The following is a 21,538-nucleotide window of genomic DNA, read 5'->3' as shown; positions in this document are numbered from 1 at the left end:
CAGTGAGATGTGTTTGAAAGACCCCAGGGTGAGCAGAGGTCCCTTAGATGAGAAAGCAGAGACCGGCGGGCTGACATGGTAGGGTGAGGGTTGGAAGAAGAGGGCTCTGTGACCCCTCAGGCCCTTCCCAGAGGCAGTTACCCCCATTTGTGCTTGGAGGGGGGGGCGGTCGGAATGGCCTACAGCGTGAGAGCTGTGGATGTGGAAGCCTGCGTTCTCTTGGCCTTGCGGTCTGTTTTTTTCTTGCTATAGCCTGGATTTTCCTCTCGTAGAATGAATTTGTTGGCCCCAAAGCCCAGATTGTCAGGGCCCTGCTGCCCAAGTTTTCCTGCCCTCACGGTCCCTTTCCTGTCCACACAGGACAGTGGCAGCCGAGGTGCGGAAGCAGGTGTCCCGGGAATACAGTGGCTCTCCCCACTCTAGCAGGCGCTGCAGCAGCTCCGTTGGGGTAGGTATTTGGGACATGCCTCCACTAAGACCGGGCCCTCTGACAGAGGTGGAATTCTTCCTGCCTGGCCTCTGTCTCACCCATCCCACCCCATAGTGCCCTGTCCTGTGCGGAAGCTGAGGCGACTTTGGCTCAGCTGTGGCAGGGAGGGGTTCCTGGCCTGGCCCCAGTGCTTTCCCCATTCCTGCTTCCCTGTGAGTGGGGAAGGTGGTCCCCCTCTCTGCAGCTGCTTCCTGGGGGCGGGGGAAGAGGCTCCAGCCTGGTGTAGCCCCCCTCCTGCTGCCTGGACCACCAAGATGAAGATGGGGGGGAAGGTGGCCTGGAGGATAGGGGTCACATCCAGCGGCAGAGGGAAGGGGGAGGAGCTGTCTTGCCACAGGGCCTTAGGAATTGTCTGTTTCTTTGCTGCAGTCAATAGGCCTTTCCTTCCACCGTTAGTTCCCTGCCCTTCCAGGCACAGGGTGTGATTTCCTGCCTGGAAAGAGGGGTTAGGCAGGCCAGGCTGAGGTGAGAGAGGAGTCTGAGGCCACTGTCCATGAAACCTCTACAGCTCAAGCACCCTCCATGGCTCGTTCTGCCCTCTTATTCAAGGCTGAGGCCAGCCCATGCCCCTGCTTGCCCTCTTCCCCCATGCCTAGTGCCCAGAACAAAGGTCACAGCTACTTTGCTCTGACCCAGGTCCCACTGACTGAAGTCATTGAGCCTCTGGACTTTGAGGATGTACTGCTGAGTCGGCCACCAGATGCTGAGCCCGGGCCCCTCCGAGACCTGGTTGAGTTTCCAGCTGATGATCTGGAGCTGCTGCTGCAAGCCCGAGAATGCCGGACAACAGAGCTTGGGATCCCCAAGGATGAGTGGGTGCAACCACAAGCCCTCCCCATTCATAACTCCACTCTGCCTCCATGCACCACCCCTCATCAACACCCCCTTTCCCATCAAACTCCCAACAGCCCTGAATTCGAATCTCCCTCCTGTGTGTAACCTAGGACAAGTCATCCTCCCTTTCTGAGCCTGCATCTCCGTATCTCTGAAACCGGCAGAAGGGCCTGCCCCACCTCACAGGTCACTGGAAGGACTAACACTGGGCCCTGCCTTTGTTTACCCTGATTTTATTTTGCACAGAAAACTAGATGCCCAGGTGAGGGCTGCAGTGGAGATGTACACAGAGGATTGGATCATCGCCCACAGAAGGTGGGTCTGGCTGGGTGCAGCTCAGGGTAGAGGGTCAAGAGGCCAGGTCTGAGCCCAGAAGAGCCTATCGTCTGTGACTGGTCCTCCTGCTTATCTACCCACTGTCCCTGCAAGGACAGCTGGACTTCAGTGATGGAGTACAGGGGAGGTGGATGGCCTTGCAGGCATCACCTGGGGTCTCTCAGGTGTGTTGGGATGCATTGGGGAGCCCTGATCCCTGCTACCCACTCAACCCTGCCTCCTCCTAGGTACCAGCATCTGAGTGCGGCATACAGTCCCATCACCATAGAGACCCAGCGAGAGCGGCAGAAGGGCCTCAGCCACCAGGTCTTTGAACAGGATGCTTCTGGAGATGAGAAATCCGGCCTGGAGGACTCGGTGAGGAAACTGTGGGTGGGGTCACTGCAGGGGTATGTGTGTGGGCTCTGTTTCCAGCTCTCAGTCACATGTGATGGGGAATGACCCAAATAGCCTTGAATTCAAAAGGAAATGTATTGGCCCCATAAGTGAAAAGTTAAGGATAATAATTATTAACATTTATTAAGTGCTTAGTGTATACTAAATGCTTAATACTTGCCTCATCTTTTATCCTGTAAGTAAGAGGAATCATTACATCAATTTTACAGGTAAAAAAAAAAACAGGGACCAGTTCTGGGGCCTCCCTGGGGATCACATAGCCCTGGCTCAAGGAACAAGGGTCCATGGTCAGAGCATAGAGCCCTTTTGCACTTGCTGTTTCCTCTTCCTGGCACACTGTTCCCCCAGACAACTGCATTGCTCTCTCCTTCCCTCCTTCGAAGCGCTGCTGAGGGAATTGAGGGACTGGGGGATCCCTGCCCCCACTGGGTCTGTCCCAAATTGCTGTGCTGAGGCACAGCAAGATGATTAGAGGGCCTTCACTGTCCCACTCGCTCTCTAGCCTATAGTTTATCAACAAACATTTATTGAGCAGCTACTTTATACCAATAATAATTATACCAAGAATTATTGTTATTGTTTTTTTTATTATTATTTATAGAGGCCCTTAGAGTTGGGGTCTCGACCTGGGGTCACAAAGCTGAACTGGGATTTGAACTAGGGCAGTCTGGCTCTAACCATAGCTCTGTTTGGGAAGTCAAACAAGATTCTGGGCCAGGGACAACCCTAGTGAGGAGAACGCTCCCTCCCCTGGCAATAGTGAGCAAAGTCCCAGGGAAGGTTCTCATTGGTCCAGCCCAGGGATGTCCTTCCTTTAGAGCCAGTCTCTGAGACTACTAGATATTGTACTCTGATTGGTCAGACGCAGGACTTGTGAATCTCAGAGCGTATGGGTAGGAGTAGTCTTCCCAACAATGGTAATGGAGGGAGGCTCCCCAGACAGAAGTTTCTAGAAAGCGGGGCAGCAAAGCTCCTAGGTGACCCTTGTTGTGGTAACTCAGTGCTTGCCCGTTCTTCACTAGCAGGATGACCTCCGGCACTCCTTGGGCTCCCCAGAGGACACTCCCCGAAACAGCGGTGCCTCTGGCATCTTCGACCTGAGGAACTTGGTGGCCGACTCACTGCTGCCCTCACTGCTGGAGCGGGTGGCCCCCGAGGATGTGGACCAGCGCAATGAGGCCCTGCGCAGGCAGCACCGACCCCGCACCCTGCTCACCCTCTACCCGGCGCCTGACGAGGTGGGTGCCTGCAGGCCCGCATAGGCCCTGAGGCCAATACCCATCCAACTGACATGTACCCTATATATTATCCCACCAACATGTACTGGGTGCCTACTGTGTACCCTGTATTTTTATTCAGTAGCTTATATTAGATGCCTAATAGGTAACCCTATATATATTCAACCAATATTTATTATGTATCTTCTGTATAGTTCTCTTTAATCAAACAATTTATTGAGTGACTAATTTTTGATTATATATTTATCTAACCAATGCTTGTTGGGCACCTAGTGTATACACTTTATTTTTATTCAATGGCTTTTATTAGACACCTCCTATATACCCCTATATTTATCCAACCCACTCTTTTGTATACCTAGTATATATACTTATGTTTTCATTCAACCATTTATTGAGTACTTATTATATACTCCTATATTCACTCAGTCAATGCTTATTGGGTACCTAACGTCTATGTCTATATATGTCCAATCAGCATCAATCAAATGCTTTCTGTATACATCTGTTTATTCAACTTTTAGTAGGTATCTACTGTAAACCTCTGTATTTATTCAACCACCATATTTGGGTGCCTATTGTATGGCAGGCACTGGGGATACAGCCATGAACAAGATAGACCCAATCCCTGCCCGCCCCCAAGTTCACAGTCTAGTGGAAGAGACATGCTCCACCCAGGAAATGAGGTACTGATAATTGTCCCTCACATGACCCTCAATGTCCCAGCCACATGGCCCAGAGTAACAGGGCATTGTAAGCACCTGGAAGAGGTGCCTATCCAGGCCTTAGGGGTCAGAGAAGGCTTCCTGGAAGAAATGGAAAGTAAGGAGGAGGGGAGAAGCATTTGTAAAGGCTCAGAGGCAAGGGACTTCAGGTTTAGTCAGGCTAGGGGTAGAGCTGGTCTCAGGCTGTACATTCCAAGTCTTTCCTGGAGGATGTGTCCCAGCTGCCCCCTGGTTCTTGGCAGGATGAGGCTGTGGAACGCTGTAGCCACCCGGAGCCGCCCCACGAACACTTTGGACAGAGGATCCTGGTCAAGTGTCTGTCACTTAAGTGAGTGTGCTTATCTGCCTCTCCCTTCAGACATGTAAGGGGACCAGATAGGTTGTGATGTGGCACCCTGGTGCTCATTGCAAGAACTCTGCCATTACCATGTGCAGCCCTGGGACCCATTTTAGGTGGGAAATAAGACTTCCTTATTTATTAGTCAAAGCCACCAAGCCTTAAGTGCTAACTGTGTGCCAGGCTCTGTTCTCATCCTTTCATGTATGTTAACTCTACAACCTTGTGAAGTTGGTACAAGTAGGGAATCCAAGCCATAGAGTTATGAAGCCATTGTGCCCAAAATCACACAATTTGTGAAGCCAGAGTCCAGCATGTACCCACTCTGCTGCTGGGACCTGGGTGGAAGGGGTGCTGGTGACCCTGGAGCTTGAAGCCCCCCCCCCCCACATCAGACCCCCAGGGAGCAGCCAGAAGTGCGTGGGAACAGAACTGAACAGGATGTGGCCTTGGACCTGAGCCTGTCCCTGCCCCTCCCCACCCTGAGTTCCTGCTTGGACGGGAACAGGAAAGAGGCCTAGTCTGGCCTGAGGCCCGGGTGGGCCACCTGCCCTAAGCACAAGGGTTGGGAACTGGCTCTGTGGGCTCATCCAGTCATTCAATGTTCATTGAGTACCTACTATGTACAGGGCATGTAACCATGGGATGACCAGACAGAGCTCTCTAGGTGGCGGCCACACATCCATAAGGGTGGGGTGACATCTGGAAAGGGGAAAAATGAGGCCAGGAGGTGGGTTGCAACTAAGCTGTGCAGGAATTTGTTCTCAGGGAAGCCTCAAATTTTAAGGGTTTTTTTGTTTTGTTTGTTTTTGTTTTTGGATTTGTGAGAGAAAGAGAGAGACAGGAAGGGAAAGAGATAAGCATCAACTCACAGTTGCGGCACTTTAGTTGTTCATTGATTGTTTCTCTTACATGCCTTGACTGGAGGGCCCCAGCTGAGCCAGTGACCCCTTGCTTAAGCTAGCAATCTTAGACTCAAGCTAGTGACCTTGGGCTTCAAGCCAGCAATGTTTGGGCTGAAGCCAGCAGCCATGGGATCATGTTGATGATCCCACACTCAAGTTGGTGACCCCATGGTCAAGCTGGTGAGCTTGCACACAAGCCCGATGGCCTGTGCTCAAGCCAGCAAATTCAGCGTTTCGAACCTGGGTCCTCACTGTCCCAAGTTGATGCTCTATTCACTGTGCCACTGCTGGTCAGATTCAAAGTATAAGTTTTAAGATGCTTCCTTAGAAGGGACATGGTAAGTGGGGGCCAGCAAGACAGAGTAAGACAAGTAAATGGTTACAGTGACCATTCAGGTGAGGGAACGTGAGACTCAACCCAGGGTGGCATAGATGGCAGAGAACACCCCAGAGAGGGGAGGCGGGAAGCCCAGGAGTCAAGAATTTCAAGCAGGGGAGAGAGCTTCTTGTACCAAAAGCTGCTTCTGTGCCAGCTGAACAAGGGCCATGGTTTTGGGTGAAGGGGCTCTGTGAGTTACTGACAGGGGAGGGGAAAATCAGTGCCTCAGTTTCTTCTTTTGCAAAATGGGACAGGGCTTTTCTACAAGGCCTTAAATAATAAATAGCTGTTCTGTGTGACCCAATGGGAATTTGATGCCCCCCCCATGCTGTGCCAAGGCTGGGTTGGGCCTCAAGAGGGAGTAGGGAGGGTGGATGGGGGGAGTGTCAGGGACAGCCTCTGTCAGATTGCTTCAATCACCTACAGATTTGAGATCGAGATCGAGCCCATTTTTGGCATCTTGGCCCTGTACGATGTACGGGAGAAAAAGAAGGTAGAAGCCCCTTTCTTCCCCTTCCTCCCTCACTCCCCTCTTTGTTGTGAGGCTGTGGGCTTCTTGGAGGTGGTGGCCCAGCAGCCTTTTGTGCCCCCAGATCTCGGAGAACTTCTACTTTGACCTGAACTCAGACTCCATGAAGGGATTGCTGCGGGCCCATGGCACTCACCCAGCCATCTCTACCCTGGCCCGCTCCGCCATCTTCTCCGTAACCTATCCGTCACCTGACATCTTCCTAGTCATCAAGGTGCCCACGGAGGCTGGGCAAGGGGGTGGTATTGGGAAATGCCACAGGCACAGTCTCTGCTCTAATGGAAGAATACAGACATATCCCAAGAAGGATTATCAGGCCTCTTGTGTGGGAAGAACAGGTAGTTGGGCAAGCCCAGAGGAGGCTCCTGACCCAACTGAGGTGGAGAGAAATCACCAAGGGCTTCTGTGGAGAGGTGACAGCTGAGACAAGACCCATGAGTGGGAAGCCTATAGAGAAATGGCATGCTGGCATAAGGAGACATGTTTAGAATATTTTTTTTAAGTTGAGAATTTTTCAGTGTATTAGGGGAGGAAAGACCTAGTTGGCACATTTATTTGGGATTTTCTGTTTCCAGGAGTGAGCTCAAATTTCCTTACCTAAAACATTCACTTGGGTTACGCTAATGACATTAACTGAGCGCCTGTAGGTAGGCACTGCTCACAGTCAGTCAGGCTTCAGTGGGGTCCCACCTTATGTCCTCACAGCAGCCTTGGGAGGTGGGAGTTGCCATGGCTCCATTTTCCATATGGGGAAACCTAGGCTCAGAACAGGTAAGGGATCTGCTCAGGCTCCCACAGCCCGTAATCCTCAGGATTAAAGTCCAGTCCAGTTCTTGGAGAGGCCTCTGTTTATACTAACAGAGTTGTAGATATAGGGAATATATGGGGCCTTGGCATTGGGATGGGTTCAAATGGTGGGGAGGGGGCAGCTGGCCAGGCAAGTCAACTGCTAGCACTCAATCCTGAGGACAGTGGGAGCCACTGGAGGTGTTGGAGCAAGAGGTCAAGTGAATAGGGTTCCTGGGTGCTCATGAGAGTTCAGGAGGTTGGGGGTAGGGTGGGGAGGTTAGGGTCTGGCAGTGTCTAACTGGGCCTGCCTGTCCCTCAGCTGGAGAAAGTGTTACAGCAGGGGGACATCAGTGAGTGCTGTGAGCCCTACATGGTGATGAAGGAGGTAGACTCAGCCAAGGTAAGTGGGTGGAGGCTGGACCTGGTGATGAATTGGGCTACCCAGCAGGGCAGATCCTGCATTCAAGGGGGGCACTGAGCTGTGGGTGTCGGAGGGTCTCCCCACAGAACAAAGAGAAGCTGGAGAAGCTTCGCCTAGCAGCTGAGCAATTCTGCACCCGCCTGGGCCGCTACCGCATGCCGTTTGCCTGGACAGCTGTGCACTTAGCCAACATCGTGAGCAGCGCTGGGCAGCCTGACAGGGACTCGGACTCAGAGGGTGGTGAGGAGGCGGGGCAGATGCCCGGGACTGGGGGGTGGGGTGGGCTGATGGCCCAGGGGCGGGGCTACTGAGGAAAGATGGGGCGCCCTCTGCTGGCAGTACTCTGTGCCAAGCTAAGTCTCCAAGTTTTTTCTGTCCTTTCGTGCCTCATCTCCGTTCCCCTCCATCCATCACTGTCACTACCTCTCTTAGAGCGCAGACCTGCCTGGACTGACCGCCGCCGTCGGGTGCCCTCAGATCGGATGAGTAGCGGGGACGACGCCTGCAGCTTTTCTAGCTTCCGCCCTGCCACATTAACTGTCACCAACTTCTTTAAGCAGGTGTCGTGGCCATAGGAAAGGGGGCTAGGGTAAGGGTGCTGAGGGACAACCCCTGTGGCCACACAGGCCCCAGGGAGCCAGCTCATGGGGGCGGGTCCGGTGCAGGAAGCCGAGCGGCTCAGTGATGAGGATCTCTTCAAGTTCCTGGCTGATATGCGGCGCCCGTCATCTTTGCTACGGCGTCTACGGCCTGTGACCGGTGCGTGGCACAACCCATAAACTGGACATGTCACTCACACAGTCACTCAACAAACACACTGATCACCTGCAGTGTCTGGCCCTGGGGACTCAACAGTGACCATGATAGACCTGACTTCAGGGATGGACCTTCCAGTGGGTGCCACAGATTAGAAACAGAGTAACTAAGACAGATATTGGGTCAACTGGCAGATGTAATGGCAGGGAAAACCATGGATCCTGAGAGCAGAGCTGCTCAGTATTGGGGCAAGAGATGGGAGTTGAGGGCAACTTCTGGCCTTAACCACCAGAGGGCATTGTGGGAGAGTCAGAGCCCTTACCCCAAAGCCCACAGAGGGTGGGGCCTGGCCAAAAGGCTCCCAGGCAGGTACAAACTGGCTTGCCCTCCCCAGCTCAGCTCAAGATTGACATCTCCCCGGCCCCAGAGAACCTGCACTTCTGCTTGTCCCCTGAGCTGCTTCATGTCAAGCCCTACCCAGACCCCAGGGGCCGGCCCACCAAGGAGATCCTAGAGTTCCCTGCCCGTGAGGTCTACGCTCCCCACACAAGCTACAGGTACAGTCTCTAGGGCCCAGCTGGACACATGAATGGGGGCATTCAGGCACTGTGCAAAGTGAGGCCCCCCCCTCTCCCAGACACACAGACACCCAGGGTGAAATGCTGCTGCTTGCTTTAATGAGTCTTGGCATGAAAGGAAACATGTCTTTCCTTCACCCTCCTCAATGGGGCCATGTCTTCTGCCTTCGTCCCCACCTGCTTCTGTCTCTGCTCTGTGGCCGGAAGTGGGGCCTGGCAGCCTGGCCAATCCCCTAGACAGGCAGCTCCTCCCTGTTCAGGGGCCACACGGGGCGTGGAAGCAACCCTTGGTGCATGACTGGTCCTCAGTTTCGCCAGGAAGGCTCAGGCTGGAAGCGCTGCTGTGTGGAGTCTGGGAGGGAGATGAGGCTCAGTCAAGGCGGGGGGCTCCTATCCAGCTTCCCCATTACCCCAATCCAATTCCCCAGCATGCCCAATCACATCCTGGCTCACCTCTCCTGGATCTGTTGCAGCCGGTGCTGCTGTGCCAGCAGCTCCCGCCTCTGTCGCTGCACATGGCCTGTGAGGGCCCACACAATGTGGCTCTGCTTGTCAGCACGGTCCTGTTGAGTCAGGACAGAAAGCTCAGCTGGGGGCCACCTCACCTCCTATCCCCTGATCCTAAGCCTTCCCTCTCCATTGCTATTTGTGTGACCCTGCAAGTCACTGCCATTCTCTGGCCTCAACTTCCCTATCTGTAAAATGGGGAAGAAATGGAACTCATTTGGTGGAATTATGAGCTTGATATGGATTATTAAAGGGCACAAAACAGTGCTAGGTACTTACTGGACAATCAAGAAATGTAACCAATTATTCAAAATATGCATTTATTGAGTACCTAGCACATTCCTGGCCCCATGCTGAATATTTTATCTGCACTGAGTCTCTGGCTCCACTCTGACCTCAGCTGTACCTTTATTTACAAATGGAGAAACTGAGACACAGAAAGAGACATGGCTTTTGCCCTGGGTCACATGGGAGAAACCATGGTGCTGGGAGGCTGACCTGGATGTGAGGGGTGGGATCTCTGGGACTTTCTCTAGAAGCAAGTTCTGGCTGGGATTCAGGGTCTTGACTCACCCAGGGCTGGGAGCATCTTACCTTTAAGGCCTCAAGTTCTTGGCGAGCATGTCCCAGCCAAGTGCCTCTCAGCCGGACTTCTAGCTGCTGCATGCTTTCCCGTAGCACCTGCTGTCCCTCGGCCACCTCCTGCAGTGTCTGGGCTGTGGCTTCTGCCTGCAGCTTTAGGTCATCCTCTTCCGTCTGATCAATAGTGAGACAGTAGGATGACCAACTGGTCTTTGTTTGCCTGGGACATGCCTGATTTTAATACTGAAAATACTGTATTGCAGGAACCCCCTCCTCCTGGGTAAACCCAGACATAACTCCACTGCAGTTCCTACCCACCCCACAACACCCCAACTGCAGTGCCCACCTGCATCTTCAACAAACTTGCTTGTAGCTCCCGAGCTGCATCTCGGCCCTGGCTGACCTCCTGCCCCAGGAGGCCCAGTGCATGGCCATAGAAGCCTAGGCTATGCCTGGCCTCCATCAGCTGTGCCTCTGTGACTTTGTATACACCATTGAGGGCCTGGCCCAGCTGCAGGGCCCCATGGAAGAGCAGGGTCAGCTCCTCGTGCTGTGCCGGCTCCAGGCTTCCCACGGGGGCTGCAGAGGCAAGCCCAGCCACCACTGGCAGAGCACACAGCAGACACAGTGTGAGCATGGGTATGGCTAAAGAGCTGGGGATGCAGCCACGCGCCACTGCTGCCTCCTTTTATGCTCCAACACCCCTTTAACCCCCGGTCAATTGTTAACCAGCCAGTCGGTTGCCTGTGTTGTGCAAGGGCCTGGCAGTGGCACGATGGTTGCATCAGGCAAATGTCTGGTGGGGCCACGCTGCAATCATGCTGACTGGGGCTCAGGGCCAGGTGTGGGCTGGGGGCACTGGGAGAGGACAGGCAGAGGTCCTGCTGGGGGACTCTGAGGTTTTGAGCTTTGGTTTTGCCACTTGTGGCTATGTGCAACAATAGTGGTAATAATAGTGAGGCTTTTTTTTTTTTTTTTTTTCATTTTTCTGAAGCTGGAAACAGGGAGAGACAGTCAGACAGACTCCCGCATGCGCCCGACCGGGATCCACCCGGCACGCCCACCAGGGGCGATGCTCTGCCCACCCTGGGCGTCGCCATGTTGCGACCAGAGCCACTCTAGCGCCTGAGGCAGAGGCCACAGAGCCATCCCCAGCGCCCGGGCCATCTTTGCTCCAATGGAGCCTTGGCTGCGGGAGGGGAAGAGAGAGACAGAGAGGAAATCGCGGCGGAGGGGTGGAGAAGCAAATGGGCGCTTCTCCTGTGTGCCCTGGCCGGGAATCGAACCCGGGTCCTCCGCACGCTAGGCCGACGCTCTACCGCTGAGCCAACCGGCCAGGGAATAGTGAGGCTTTTATGAGTTCTGTCGGTTTCCTCAGAGCTGTTCCACAGCCATTACAGTAGTTGATCTCCTACCCTTCGCACAGCCTGTGTTGCCGGGCGTCTTCTGGGCCTGGTTGAGAGCTGGGGGTGTAGGTGCAGGTGGCAGAGACTCTCTCAAGGCCACACAGCCCGACCTCAGGACCCACACATGCCCCGGATCAATGCTAACTGCCACTTTTCTCTCTGGATAACTGTGGGCAAGTGCCTCACTTCCCTTGCCTGTAAAATGGGGGTGGCATTAGTTCTGCTTCATAAGCTGCTCATTTCATGTTCATAAGCTGCTCATTTCATGTTGAGTGCTTAGAACAGAGCCTGGCACATGGGTGCCCCATTAGTGATTGGTGCAATCAGTGTCATTATTGTTTATCATCTTTGGTGGTATTATGGAGGCTCAGCTGGGAGGCTTGATGCCTCCATTATACAGATAGGGAAACTGAAGTACAGAGGGTGGCTGGAGCCTGCACAGTACCACTGGGGAGGGAAGCGAACCTCTGACGCCAGCCCAGCCCCTGCTCTGATTCTAGCCTCAGGTTCTCACCTGAGAGACAGGTCATATAACTAGTGGCCTCTCCTGGGGGAAGAGGTGGACAGGAGCCTGAGTGGGTGAGGGGCAGGTTAGCCCAGGCAGGGCTTATGCCTGACCACTGGCCGCCTAGGCCACCTTGGAACCTCAGCCCTGAGCACCTGTTTGTGCCCCGTCCTCCACCTACCATTGCCTCATTAATGCCCCCAAAGAGCTCTGTGTTTCCACCCTTTGCCACAGTTTCCCCATCTGTTCTCTGAGGGTGCCCATCTGTCTCCAGCTCTCTGCCAGTCCCATTTCTGGACCAAGCCCCTGATTGCCCCTCACCCAGCCCTCAGTGTCTCAGCCATGTGGCCGTCGCCCTGTGTCCCAGGCCAGGCTTGTTCCTGCAGCCCAGCCTCTTCTGCCGCTCTGACGCCCTGGTCCCCACAGGAACCTACTCTATGTGTACCCGCACAGCCTCAACTTCAGCAGCCGCCAGGGCTCCGTGCGCAACCTCACTGTGCGAGTGCAGTACATGGCGGGCGAGGACCCCAGCCAGGCCCTGCCGGTCAGTGGCTGGGCCCAGGAGAGGTGGGTGAGGTGTCCCTGGCAGGCCCCTCATGGTTCTGCTTTCCCAGGTCATCTTTGGCAAGTCCAGCTGCAGTGAATTCACCCGCGAGGCCTTCACGCCGGTGGTTTACCACAACAAGTAGGTGGGATGGGGGAACAGGGGCACTGATGGGGGGACAGGAGCAAGAGGAGGGGATGGAGGGTCAGGTTCTGGAAGTGCTAGTTGGGGAACCTGAGGCAGAGAGCAGACACAGTGGGGCCTGCCACAGTGGAGGGACATGTGACCTGGGGCTGTGGCAGGCAAGGGAGAACCCAGCCCCAAGCTGAACCCCAGTCTGGCCCTGCCAGGTCCCCTGAGTTCTACGAGGAGTTTAAGCTGCATCTTCCAGCCTGTGTGACTGAGAACCACCACCTGCTTTTCACCTTCTACCATGTCAGCTGCCAGCCCCGGCCTGGCACAGCCCTGGAGACTCCTGTGGGCTTTACTGTGAGGCCCCTGCCAGCCCACATGCCCCCTCCCTAGCCCTCCCGGCCTCAGTCGGGCCCCTCCCCTGACCCCAGCCTCTTCCTAGTGGATCCCACTGCTGCAACATGGCCGCCTGAGGACAGGTCCCTTCTGCCTCCCTGTGTCTGTGGACCAGCCCCCGCCCAGCTACTCCGTGCTCACACCAGACGTAAGTGCCCTGGCTCTCATCTCTACCATCATGACCCCCATAGGTCCTGCCTCATGGGCCCCGGGGCATGCATTAACCACCTTCCCACCAACACCCCCGTGTCTCGCCAACCCCATTAGCATTCCTCACTCTACTTGTGGTCTCCCATTCATGCCCTGACTTTCTTCCTATCAACACCTCTGGGAGCCTTGTTGTCCTCTGTTAGGGCCTCCAGGGCACCTGACTGCCTCATCACCCCTGTTAGTGCCTCTGTGTGTCCTGCCTGTTGTGTCTCTCCCTGTCCCCCACTATTGCTGCCTCATTAGTGCCCCTACCTCTGTACTCATTGTCCCCCACTAGCAGCCCTGCCTGCTTCCCTGATCACTGTCCCCCAGGAGTACTTCAGGACCAGCCACCCCCTCCCCCCTCCACAAATGCTTTGTCACTCCCACTTACCCTGGAGCTATTCATTAATGTCCCTGGGCATTAATCAAGTCTGCCATTATGCTATTTCCTGATTTAATTCCCTTCAATTAATGTTCAACCTGGGTTGAACGTTCTCAGCCTGCCCAGTAGAACCCCCATCGTGCTCCCTTCCAGCTGCCCCCACCCCACCCCCTATCTCAGGGCTGGACTGGGGGTAGGGTGCCCAGTTGCTCCCCTAGGCAGGGCTGTCCTCAGGCTACGGTGTTGCAATAGTTGAAATGGCTGGGGCTGGTGGCCTGATCTGAGGGGGAGGGCCAGCCAGTGCCCACTGGGGTGTCCCTCCCACAGGTGGCGCTGCCGGGCATGCGCTGGGTGGATGGCCACAAGGGCGTGTTCAGTGTGGAGCTCATGGCTGTGTCTTCTGTGCACCCCCAGGTAGGTGGTGGAATGGGAACCCAGGAGTTGGGCAACAGTCCCCACTGACCAGGGAGGGACCTGGTCTTGGGCCATGGACTTGACATCAGTCAGCTGGATCTGTCTCCCAGGGAGCTGCTGACTCAGGCAGGGTGGCAGTGCCAGTGGCCACTCCGGCTGGGGCTTTGGCTCTTTGCATGGTCTCTACTCCCCACCATTTGTCCCTTGCTATTTCTGTGGTTACTCCCCCTCTCTTCAACCTTCCTTCATCTAATGTCTCATCCCTGTCCTAATAAAATCATTGATCCCAGGCCTCAGTGTTTGCTTATTCAGCCCCCAATCCAACTCAATCCCCTGGGTACTTCTTGGATCAGGGGCCCTGGCCTATCCCCACTTACCCCTCACCCCCCACCCAGGACCCGTACCTGGACAAGTTCTTCACCCTGGTGCATGTCCTGGAGGAGGGCGCCTTCCCATTCCGGCTGAAGGATGGTGTGCTGAGTGAGGGCACCGTGGAGCAGGAGCTGCGGGCCAGCCTGGCGGCCCTGCGCCTCACAAGCCCTGAGTTCCTCATCACCTTCTCTCACCATGTGCTGAATAAGCTCATACATCTGGTCGTGCGGCCCCCAATCATCAGCGGCCAGATTGGTGAGCAGGCATGGCCTCAGATCTCAGTTTCCCCATCTGGAAAATGGCCCCTCAGTCCTCTGGTCCTGGGTGACCTCTCAGGCCTCAGTTTTCCCATATGGAAAATGACCCCAACCACTGGACTGAGAGCTGGTCCTCTGTAACTCTGATGGCCACATGATTTTTTGGAACCTAAAGTCTCTCTCAGGAAGGTAGGAGGCCCAGAGCCCTATAACTTGACCTCTGCTCTGCCTGACAGTGAACCTGGGTCGTGGAGTTTTTGAAGCAATGGCTCATATAATCAGCCTTATACATCGGAGTCTAGAGGCTGTCCAAGACACCCGTGGTCACTGCCTACTGCTGGCTGCCTATGTCTACTATGCCTTCCGACTGCCTGGCACTGAACCTAGCCTTCTGGGTGGTAAGTATTAGTGGGAGAATCTGGAGGACAGAAAGTATCTGAGAGGAGAGCATCTTGGACAAAGGGAACAGCATGTGCAAAGGTCCTGAGGCCACATAGGCCTTGGTTGGTTTGAGCACCTTACCAGAGATATAAGTTTTTGCTTCCCTCCCAGGGATGTGGTCTCTGTATACTTGTTGGCAGGTGATTCAGCCAATCAGCAAGCAGGGATCAAGCAGGGTTACCTGGGTTTGAATCCCAGCTCTGCCTCTTACAAGATCTGTGAACCTGGTCAAGTGACTTCACCTCTCTGAGCCTGTTTTCCTATTTGTAAAATGGCAATAATAATGGCGCTTCCTCCTCCTGGGGGTGCTGTGAACAGTAAATGACATAGTAACCCATGCAAAGTACTTGGCACAGTGAGTACTCAATAAAGTTGGATTTTTTTCTCATTTGCTAAATAAGTAATAATTACCACTACCCACTGTGGACACTTACTATGTGCCAGGCACTATTCTTAGTGTTTTTCAGTCTCACCCAAATTATTATTAATATTATTTTGAGAGATACAAGAGTGTTGATTTGGCCTGGTAGTGGGGTTGTGGAGAGTGGTGGAAGATTTTCATAAACTTAATCAGGCCGTGACCCTAAATGCTGCTTTTATTTATTTGTTTGTTTATTTCTTTTTGTGACAGAGAGGGACAGATAGGGACAGACAGACAGGAACAGAGAAAGATGAGAAGCATCAATCATTAGTTTTTCGTTGCGACACCTTAGTTGTTCATTGATTGCTTTCTCATATGTGCCTTGACCACGGGCCTTCAGCAGACCGAGTAACCCCTTGCTAGAGCCAGCGACCTTGGGTTCAAGCTGGCGAGCTTTTTGCTCAAGCCAGATGAGCCCGTGCTCAAACTGGCAACCTCGGGGTCTCGAACCTGGGTCCTCCGCATCCCAGTCTGACGCTCTATCCACTGCGCCACCGCCTGGTCAGGCTGATTGCTTTCTTATATGTGCCTTGACCCAGGGGCTACAGCAGACAGAGTGACCTCTTGCTCAAGCCAGCGACCTTGGGCTTAAGCTGGTGAGCCTTGCTCAAATCAGATGAGCTCGTGCTCAAGCTGGCAACCTCGGGTTTCGAACCTGGGTCCTTCTCATCCCTGTCCGACGCTCTATCCACTGTGCCACCACCTGGTCAGGCTCCCCAAAATTATTTTTAAGCAGAAGCAGTTATGGCCATTTTAAAGCTGAAGATCTTGGAGGTTCAGAAAAAGAAAATGACTCCACCAAACATAGCCCACTGGGAAGGGGCAGGTCATCAGGGCTGGTGGGCAGATGGCTGACCACATTTCCTCCACACTCAGGGGCTCCTCCGGTGACATTGCAGCCTGCCACGCTGAGCCGTGGCCCTGGTCGCCCTGCAAGCCTCTACCTGGCTCGCTCTAAGAGCATTAGCAGCAGCAACCCTGACCTAGCTGTGGCCCCTGGCTCTGTGGACGATGAGGTCTCCCGCATCTTGGCCAGCAAGGTAGGCCAAGGGAGACCCTGGACCCTCCAGCCTCAGTGCATGGTTGCCAGGAGGGTGGGTGAAGTATCTCAGTGTTGATGGAGGCCAGGAAACAACAGCATGGACACTGGCTTGACACTGGGCAGTAGAATGAGGCTGTGACTGTCACAGGTTGGAAGCTATGACTTGGGTTTGCACTGGGCTCCACACTCTGGGGCTGACCCAAGGATGGGTGGCTGGAGCTTGGCCTGGTTGTAAAAAGAGCAGTATGTACACAGTGCAGCGGGTGCATACACATGTGTTCTCCATGCATGTGCGCACATGGGCACATACATGTATGTGTCCCATGTATGTACACACGGTGTGTATACATGTGTGCCCTGTTCATATAAATACACGGTTGCATGTATGTGTGCTCCGTGCAATATATACACAGGCACAAATATTGTGTCCCATGAGTGTACATACATGGAATACATGTATATGTATGCTGTGTGTATGTTCATGGATATGTATCCATGTGTGTATGTACATGGGTACATATACATGTTTGATGTGTGTGCATATGGTATATATATGTGTGTGTCCCATGTACATGCAAACACGGTTCATGTACTCATGCACCCCATGCACATACATGCACGCCAGTTTTCCAGGGTTGTGTGTGGATACCTACATGGGCACACATATGGTTTGGGACAGTGTACACACTTGGTTTTTCATGTTGGTTTCTTTGTCATCTGCCTATGGATTCTACACTTACCTGTGTATCTCCAGGGTGTCGACCGCTCACACTCCTGGGTGAATTCTGCTTATGCTCCAGGAGGCAGCAAGGCTGTGCTGCGCCGGGCACCCCCTTATTGCGGGGCCGACCCCAGACAGGTGCCCTACCTCCCTGCCCTGAATGCATGTGAACCCACCTCAGCACGAGCTTTTCCTACGGCATGGCTGCAACTGACTAACCTGGAAGGGCTGCCTGAAGGAGCTGGCAGACCCCTCCTGCCTTTGTTTGGGTCTGTGGAGTCAGTGTAGTTGGCATCACAGGGTCACCTTAACCAGCATTCTGCTGCCACATAGGCCACAGCCTCACACAGAGACAGAAGGGATGGGTGATATGTAAATAGCATGTAAATGATACACAAATCCAACCAGTATAACCTCACTGCTCCACATGGCCTCTTTCCCTTTAATCCACTCTGTTCAGAAGACTCTCAACTGTTCCCTTGACATAGCAGCTGAATGGTCTCCCAAGGGGATAGAACTGAACCTCTGGGCTCCCCCATCCTGTGACATCCAAAGGCAGCTCCCTTTATTCGGCCCCTTCCCAGGTGCCTAGTACATGGGGGGCTTTGCTTTCAGACAGACTTGGGCGTGAATCTCAGCTCTGCTACAGGCTTGCCCTGTACCCCAGGCTCTGAATTTTCAGATGTGGTAAAGATTCAGAGTAAAGTGCTGAGCATAGCAGTCTCAAGCCTGGGAGAGAGTAGGGCATTGCAGGTGGGATGTTGTTGGTGAGATAGATTCTCAACCCTGCCTCACCCCTGGCTGCCGGCCAGTGGGGGAGATAAGACACCAGTCAAATATAGGCACCAGTATGTGAGGGTACCGCATGAAAATGCCTGCAAGGAAACAGAAGCACCGGGGCCACCAGCCTCCCTCTGCATGCTCTACGGGCTTCTCTTCCTTTGCTGGGACCTGAAGGGTAGCAACGAGACAGAGATGAGAATAACAAGGGACCGGTTTCTCTGCACACGTGGCCCTGGGCCCTGTTCCAGCTCTGTGCCCATCACTCTGGCGACCTGCGCTGCATGGCAGTCCAGGGGACTATTAGCAGCATGGGCTGGGGGACTTCTGGACAGACTTTAGCCAGTATTACTGGGAATCTGAGTTCGTGGGTTCGGCCAGCCCTCCCCCCCCCACACACACACATTTTTAACAGGACTTGCCCCACTGCCCTCAGATCACTGAGGTGTCAACTGGGCCTTGAAGGTCACATAGTATGTGATAAGGTGACAAGAGGGTGGGCCTTCCAGGTAGTGGGTGGCCCATCTGGTGCGTGCTGAGACTGGGAGCTGGTGGGGCCCTCCAGTGCTTAGAGTCCTGGGCAGGTCCTCCCCCCATCATTGGACCTGTTCTCCCTGCCTGCAGCCTCACCTCCCTTCCAACAAAACATACAAAGGAGGAGGAGAGAGTGGAGCTTGAGCCCCTATAACCGTTTCACAGATGGGGACACTGAGGCCTGGTGAGGACAGCAAGGCTGGAGTGGGGCCAGGCCTGGAACCCGGGGCCTCAGTGCTGCCATTACTCTCATCACCATCTACCTCCTCGGTCCTATCATTCTTCCTCTTTCTCCTCCTCCAGCCTCACTTTAACTTCTGTCTATGCTCTCCCTCCACATCTGTGCTCTCTTCCTTCTCTGTCTACCCCTGAACTCACTGACGCACACTTACTTGTCCACACTCACTCTTACCTCCTCTGACCATCCTCTCTCTTCACTGTCCATGATGATTTCACCTCTTTTCACCTACACTCCTCTCCCTCCATTCTCTGCCCTTTGTCCCTGCCAGGTCCTGCTCCATCACCTCTGCACTCCCTGCCTACGGGCTCTCGGTTCACATTCTGACCTGTTCTGTTCATGCTGCTTGTCACCTCCTTATTGTGTCTTCCTTGTTATTCTTTTTTTTTTTTTCTGAAGCTGGAAACAGGGAGAGACAGTCAGACAGACTCCCGCATGCGCCCGACCGGGATCCACCCGGCACGCCCACCAGGGGTGACACTCTGCCCACCAGGGGGCAATGCTCTGCCCATCTGGGGCGTCACTCTGCCACGACCAGAACCACTCTAGCGCCTGGGGCAGAGGCCAAGGAGCCATCCCCAGCGCCCGGGCCATCATTGCTCCAATGGAGCCTCGGCTGCGGGAGGGGAAGAGAGAGACAGAGAGGAAGGAGGGGTGGGGGTTGGAGAAGCAAATGGGCGCTTCTCCTATGTGCCCTGGCCAGGAATCGAACCTGGGTCCCCCGCACGCCAGGCCGACGCTCTACCGCTGAGCCAACCGGCCAGGGCCCTTCCTTGTTATTCTCACCTCCATTGTACTCTTCCCTTTTCCATCCATGGCCACACTGCCTGTCCACCAGACACATCTTTCCTCTGCCCGTGCCAACCAGCTCTCTTCTTGTCCATACTCACCCGCGCCCACACTAACCGCTCCTTGCCATCCCACCCTCTTTACTCCATCCCATCATAGGCCATCGACCGCAGCTCTAGCCGAACCTCCTCCTATCTCGAGAGCTCCTCCTCGGCCCCACCAGCCACCCAGCCAAGACCCGCTGTGCGGAAGGTAGTGGGAGGCAGGGGGTGGGTGATGCAGTTTTGGCCTGGGGCCTGCAAAGGGGTCCAGAGCTCCCATCCTCTGAACCCAGCAGGGTCTGCAGAGGCCAAGGAAAAGGCACATCTGACTGCTGTCCCCTCTCTCCTGCATGGCCTCCTGCTGCTCTAACCCCAAGCCCTCCAGCTTCATCCTTCCCCTTCACACCTTCCAGAGGGGGCAGGGGTGGGCCTCTGCTCTCTGTGACCCAATCTCCTGCCTCCAGCTGCTTCATGAGGAGCTGGCCCTGCAGTGGGTGGTCAGCAGCAGTGCTGTGCGCGAGACGGTCCTGCAGCACGCCTGGTTCTTCTTCCAACTCATGGTAAGACAACCTTCTCACCTGAGAGCAGGAGGCCCCTGTGTGAAACTTTCCTTGGGGAGAGAAGCCCCCTGTGATTGCACCTGAGACTCCTGGGAAATGGCCTCGAGAGAGAGAGATAACATACACCTAAGGGGGTCTTTCCTTGGAGAGAGACTTCCTGAAACTCATTCCATAGAGAGAAGACACCCCCCCCCCCATGGTACTACTGGAGAGATTACCAAAACTCGTCAAGAAGTGCCTTGAAAGACCCCTCTTGTCTTATAAGCTCGCACCTGAATCTGTCCATACTGCCTGAAAGCCCACCCCTCAAGCCCTGTCCTTTCCACAGACTTTACCCAGGAGACCTGCTTCAGCCCCTCATACTCACTCGGCCTGGGACCCACTCAGGCTCTGCCCATGGCCTTCTCAAGTCGCGCCCGCAGCCTCTCAGGCCCTGCTCTCAGCTCAGAACTATGATGGGGCTCAAGCCCCACCTAGGACCCATTATATCCACCTTCAGCTCCCTTGCCGCTCAAGCCCCATTCCCATCTGGCAAGCCCTGTCTACCTAAAAGCCCCTCAAGTCCTGCCCTGGCTTTCACCCGGCCCCCAGGTGAAGAGCATGGTCCTGCACCTAATTCTGAGTCAGCGGCTGGACACGCCCCGCAAGCTTCGCTTCCCTGGGCGCTTCCTGGATGACATTGCGGCTCTGGTGGGCTCTGTGGGCCTGGAGGTCATCACCCGGGTCTACAAGGTAAAGGAGAAAGGGCCTCAACGGGGGAAGGACTTGAGGGAGGACATAGAATCAGCCAAGCAGGGACACTAATCCTGCCTAGTGCTTTCTGGCTGTGAGACCATGAATCCCTTTTCCTAGATGGGTCTGTTCATTTAACATCATTTCTTTAGTACCTACTATATGCACCTCCCTGTGCTAGGTGCTAGAGACACAACAGTCAACAAAACAGACCCCAATTCTTACCCTTGTAGAGCTGACTGTTAGGGAGAAGCTGTTAGGGAGACATCCATGTGATGTCTGGGGAAAGAGCATTTCAGGCAGGGGGGATAGCAAGTGCAAAGGCCCTGAGGTACCTGGGCTGGGGAAGAGGTTGTCTCACCATGAGTCTAGAGCAATGAAGTGATGAATATAGTTGGAATGGAGTGAGCAAACCAGGAATGGGAGTTGGTGAAGGCAGAGAAGTGACAAATACATTAGCCCTTAGCACAGTGTCAGTATACAGTAAGTGCTCAATAAATGGACATTGATTTTCTAATACCTTGACAATTTTCCAGGCCATGGATCATTCATTCAAATGCCCTCACAAGTTAGGCAGGCAAGACTAATAATGATAGTAATAATACTGAGCATTTATTGAGCACTTACTATATGTCTAAACACTTTAGATGAATCACATCATTAAATTCTCCCAACAACCCATGTAGTTTGTATTATTGTCACCATTTTACTGATAGAGAAACTGAGGCAGAGAATGACAAACAGCCTAATACCACACAGCTGAGAAGGGGCAGAACTGGAGATTTGAACCCAAGCCGCTGGGTCCAGAGCCCACACCATCAGCTTCGGTTGGGAAAG

General features: G+C 54.2%; 2 protein-coding genes across 8 annotated transcripts in view; one reads left to right on the top strand and one right to left on the bottom strand.

The window, feature by feature from the left end:
* Nucleotides 1-21,538, top strand: part of DOCK6 (dedicator of cytokinesis 6) — a 43,677-nt gene that overhangs the window by 6,410 nt on the left and 15,729 nt on the right. For 2 of the 7 annotated variants that reach the window (XM_066273735.1, XM_066273777.1), the window contains exons 2-26: nucleotides 361-448; nucleotides 1,127-1,302; nucleotides 1,571-1,639; nucleotides 1,888-2,017; nucleotides 3,079-3,294; nucleotides 4,262-4,347; nucleotides 6,067-6,133; nucleotides 6,234-6,383; nucleotides 7,278-7,358; nucleotides 7,466-7,619; nucleotides 7,812-7,939; nucleotides 8,045-8,138; nucleotides 8,530-8,692; nucleotides 12,140-12,257; nucleotides 12,328-12,398; nucleotides 12,608-12,746; nucleotides 12,832-12,933; nucleotides 13,687-13,773; nucleotides 14,169-14,400; nucleotides 14,639-14,800; nucleotides 16,141-16,304; nucleotides 17,061-17,165; nucleotides 19,528-19,620; nucleotides 19,874-19,969; nucleotides 20,561-20,701. In XM_066273735.1, coding sequence (XP_066129832.1) covers nucleotides 361-448; nucleotides 1,127-1,302; nucleotides 1,571-1,639; nucleotides 1,888-2,017; nucleotides 3,079-3,294; nucleotides 4,262-4,347; nucleotides 6,067-6,133; nucleotides 6,234-6,383; nucleotides 7,278-7,358; nucleotides 7,466-7,619; nucleotides 7,812-7,939; nucleotides 8,045-8,138; nucleotides 8,530-8,692; nucleotides 12,140-12,257; nucleotides 12,328-12,398; nucleotides 12,608-12,746; nucleotides 12,832-12,933; nucleotides 13,687-13,773; nucleotides 14,169-14,400; nucleotides 14,639-14,800; nucleotides 16,141-16,304; nucleotides 17,061-17,165; nucleotides 19,528-19,620; nucleotides 19,874-19,969; nucleotides 20,561-20,701 — 3,112 coding nt within the window. The remainder of the gene's footprint in view (nucleotides 1-360; nucleotides 449-1,126; nucleotides 1,303-1,570; nucleotides 1,640-1,887; nucleotides 2,018-3,078; nucleotides 3,295-4,261; nucleotides 4,348-6,066; nucleotides 6,134-6,233; nucleotides 6,384-7,277; nucleotides 7,359-7,465; nucleotides 7,620-7,811; nucleotides 7,940-8,044; nucleotides 8,139-8,529; nucleotides 8,693-12,139; nucleotides 12,258-12,327; nucleotides 12,399-12,607; nucleotides 12,747-12,831; nucleotides 12,934-13,686; nucleotides 13,774-14,168; nucleotides 14,401-14,638; nucleotides 14,801-16,140; nucleotides 16,305-17,060; nucleotides 17,166-19,527; nucleotides 19,621-19,873; nucleotides 19,970-20,560; nucleotides 20,702-21,538) is intronic. The other 5 variants (XM_066273741.1, XM_066273769.1, XM_066273753.1 and 2 more) reach the window with 5 other exon arrangements.
* On the bottom strand, nucleotides 8,803-10,545 carry ANGPTL8 (angiopoietin like 8). Its single transcript, XM_066273785.1, has 4 exons — nucleotides 10,149-10,545; nucleotides 9,815-9,976; nucleotides 9,167-9,276; nucleotides 8,803-9,065 (listed from the first exon to the last, which is right to left on the bottom strand). Exons 1-4 carry the CDS (start codon nucleotides 10,437-10,439, stop codon nucleotides 9,038-9,040), a joined length of 591 nt encoding a protein of 196 aa, XP_066129882.1. The 5' UTR covers nucleotides 10,440-10,545; the 3' UTR covers nucleotides 8,803-9,037.

The sequence above is a fragment of the Saccopteryx bilineata genome, chromosome 1, assembly GCF_036850765.1.
Source record: "Saccopteryx bilineata isolate mSacBil1 chromosome 1, mSacBil1_pri_phased_curated, whole genome shotgun sequence".
Classification (NCBI taxonomy): Eukaryota; Metazoa; Chordata; class Mammalia; order Chiroptera; family Emballonuridae; genus Saccopteryx; species Saccopteryx bilineata.
This window is presented reverse-complemented; position numbering and strand designations above follow the sequence as displayed.

Bases quoted from the DNA above. Each gene is read 5' to 3' on its own strand.
- ANGPTL8 (XM_066273785.1), bottom strand. From the start codon at position 10,439: ATGCTCACACTGTGTCTGCTGTGTGCTCTGCCAGTGGTGGCTGGGCTT. The intron at 9,977-10,148 runs GTGGGCACTGCA...ACTATTGATCAG, and splicing joins CAAGTTTGTTGAAGATGCAG to ACGGAAGAGGATGACCTAAA. The intron at 9,066-9,166 runs GTGAGCCAGGAT...TCTCCCTCCCAG, and splicing joins CTGCAACAGATCCAGGAGAG to ACTCCACACAGCAGCGCTTC.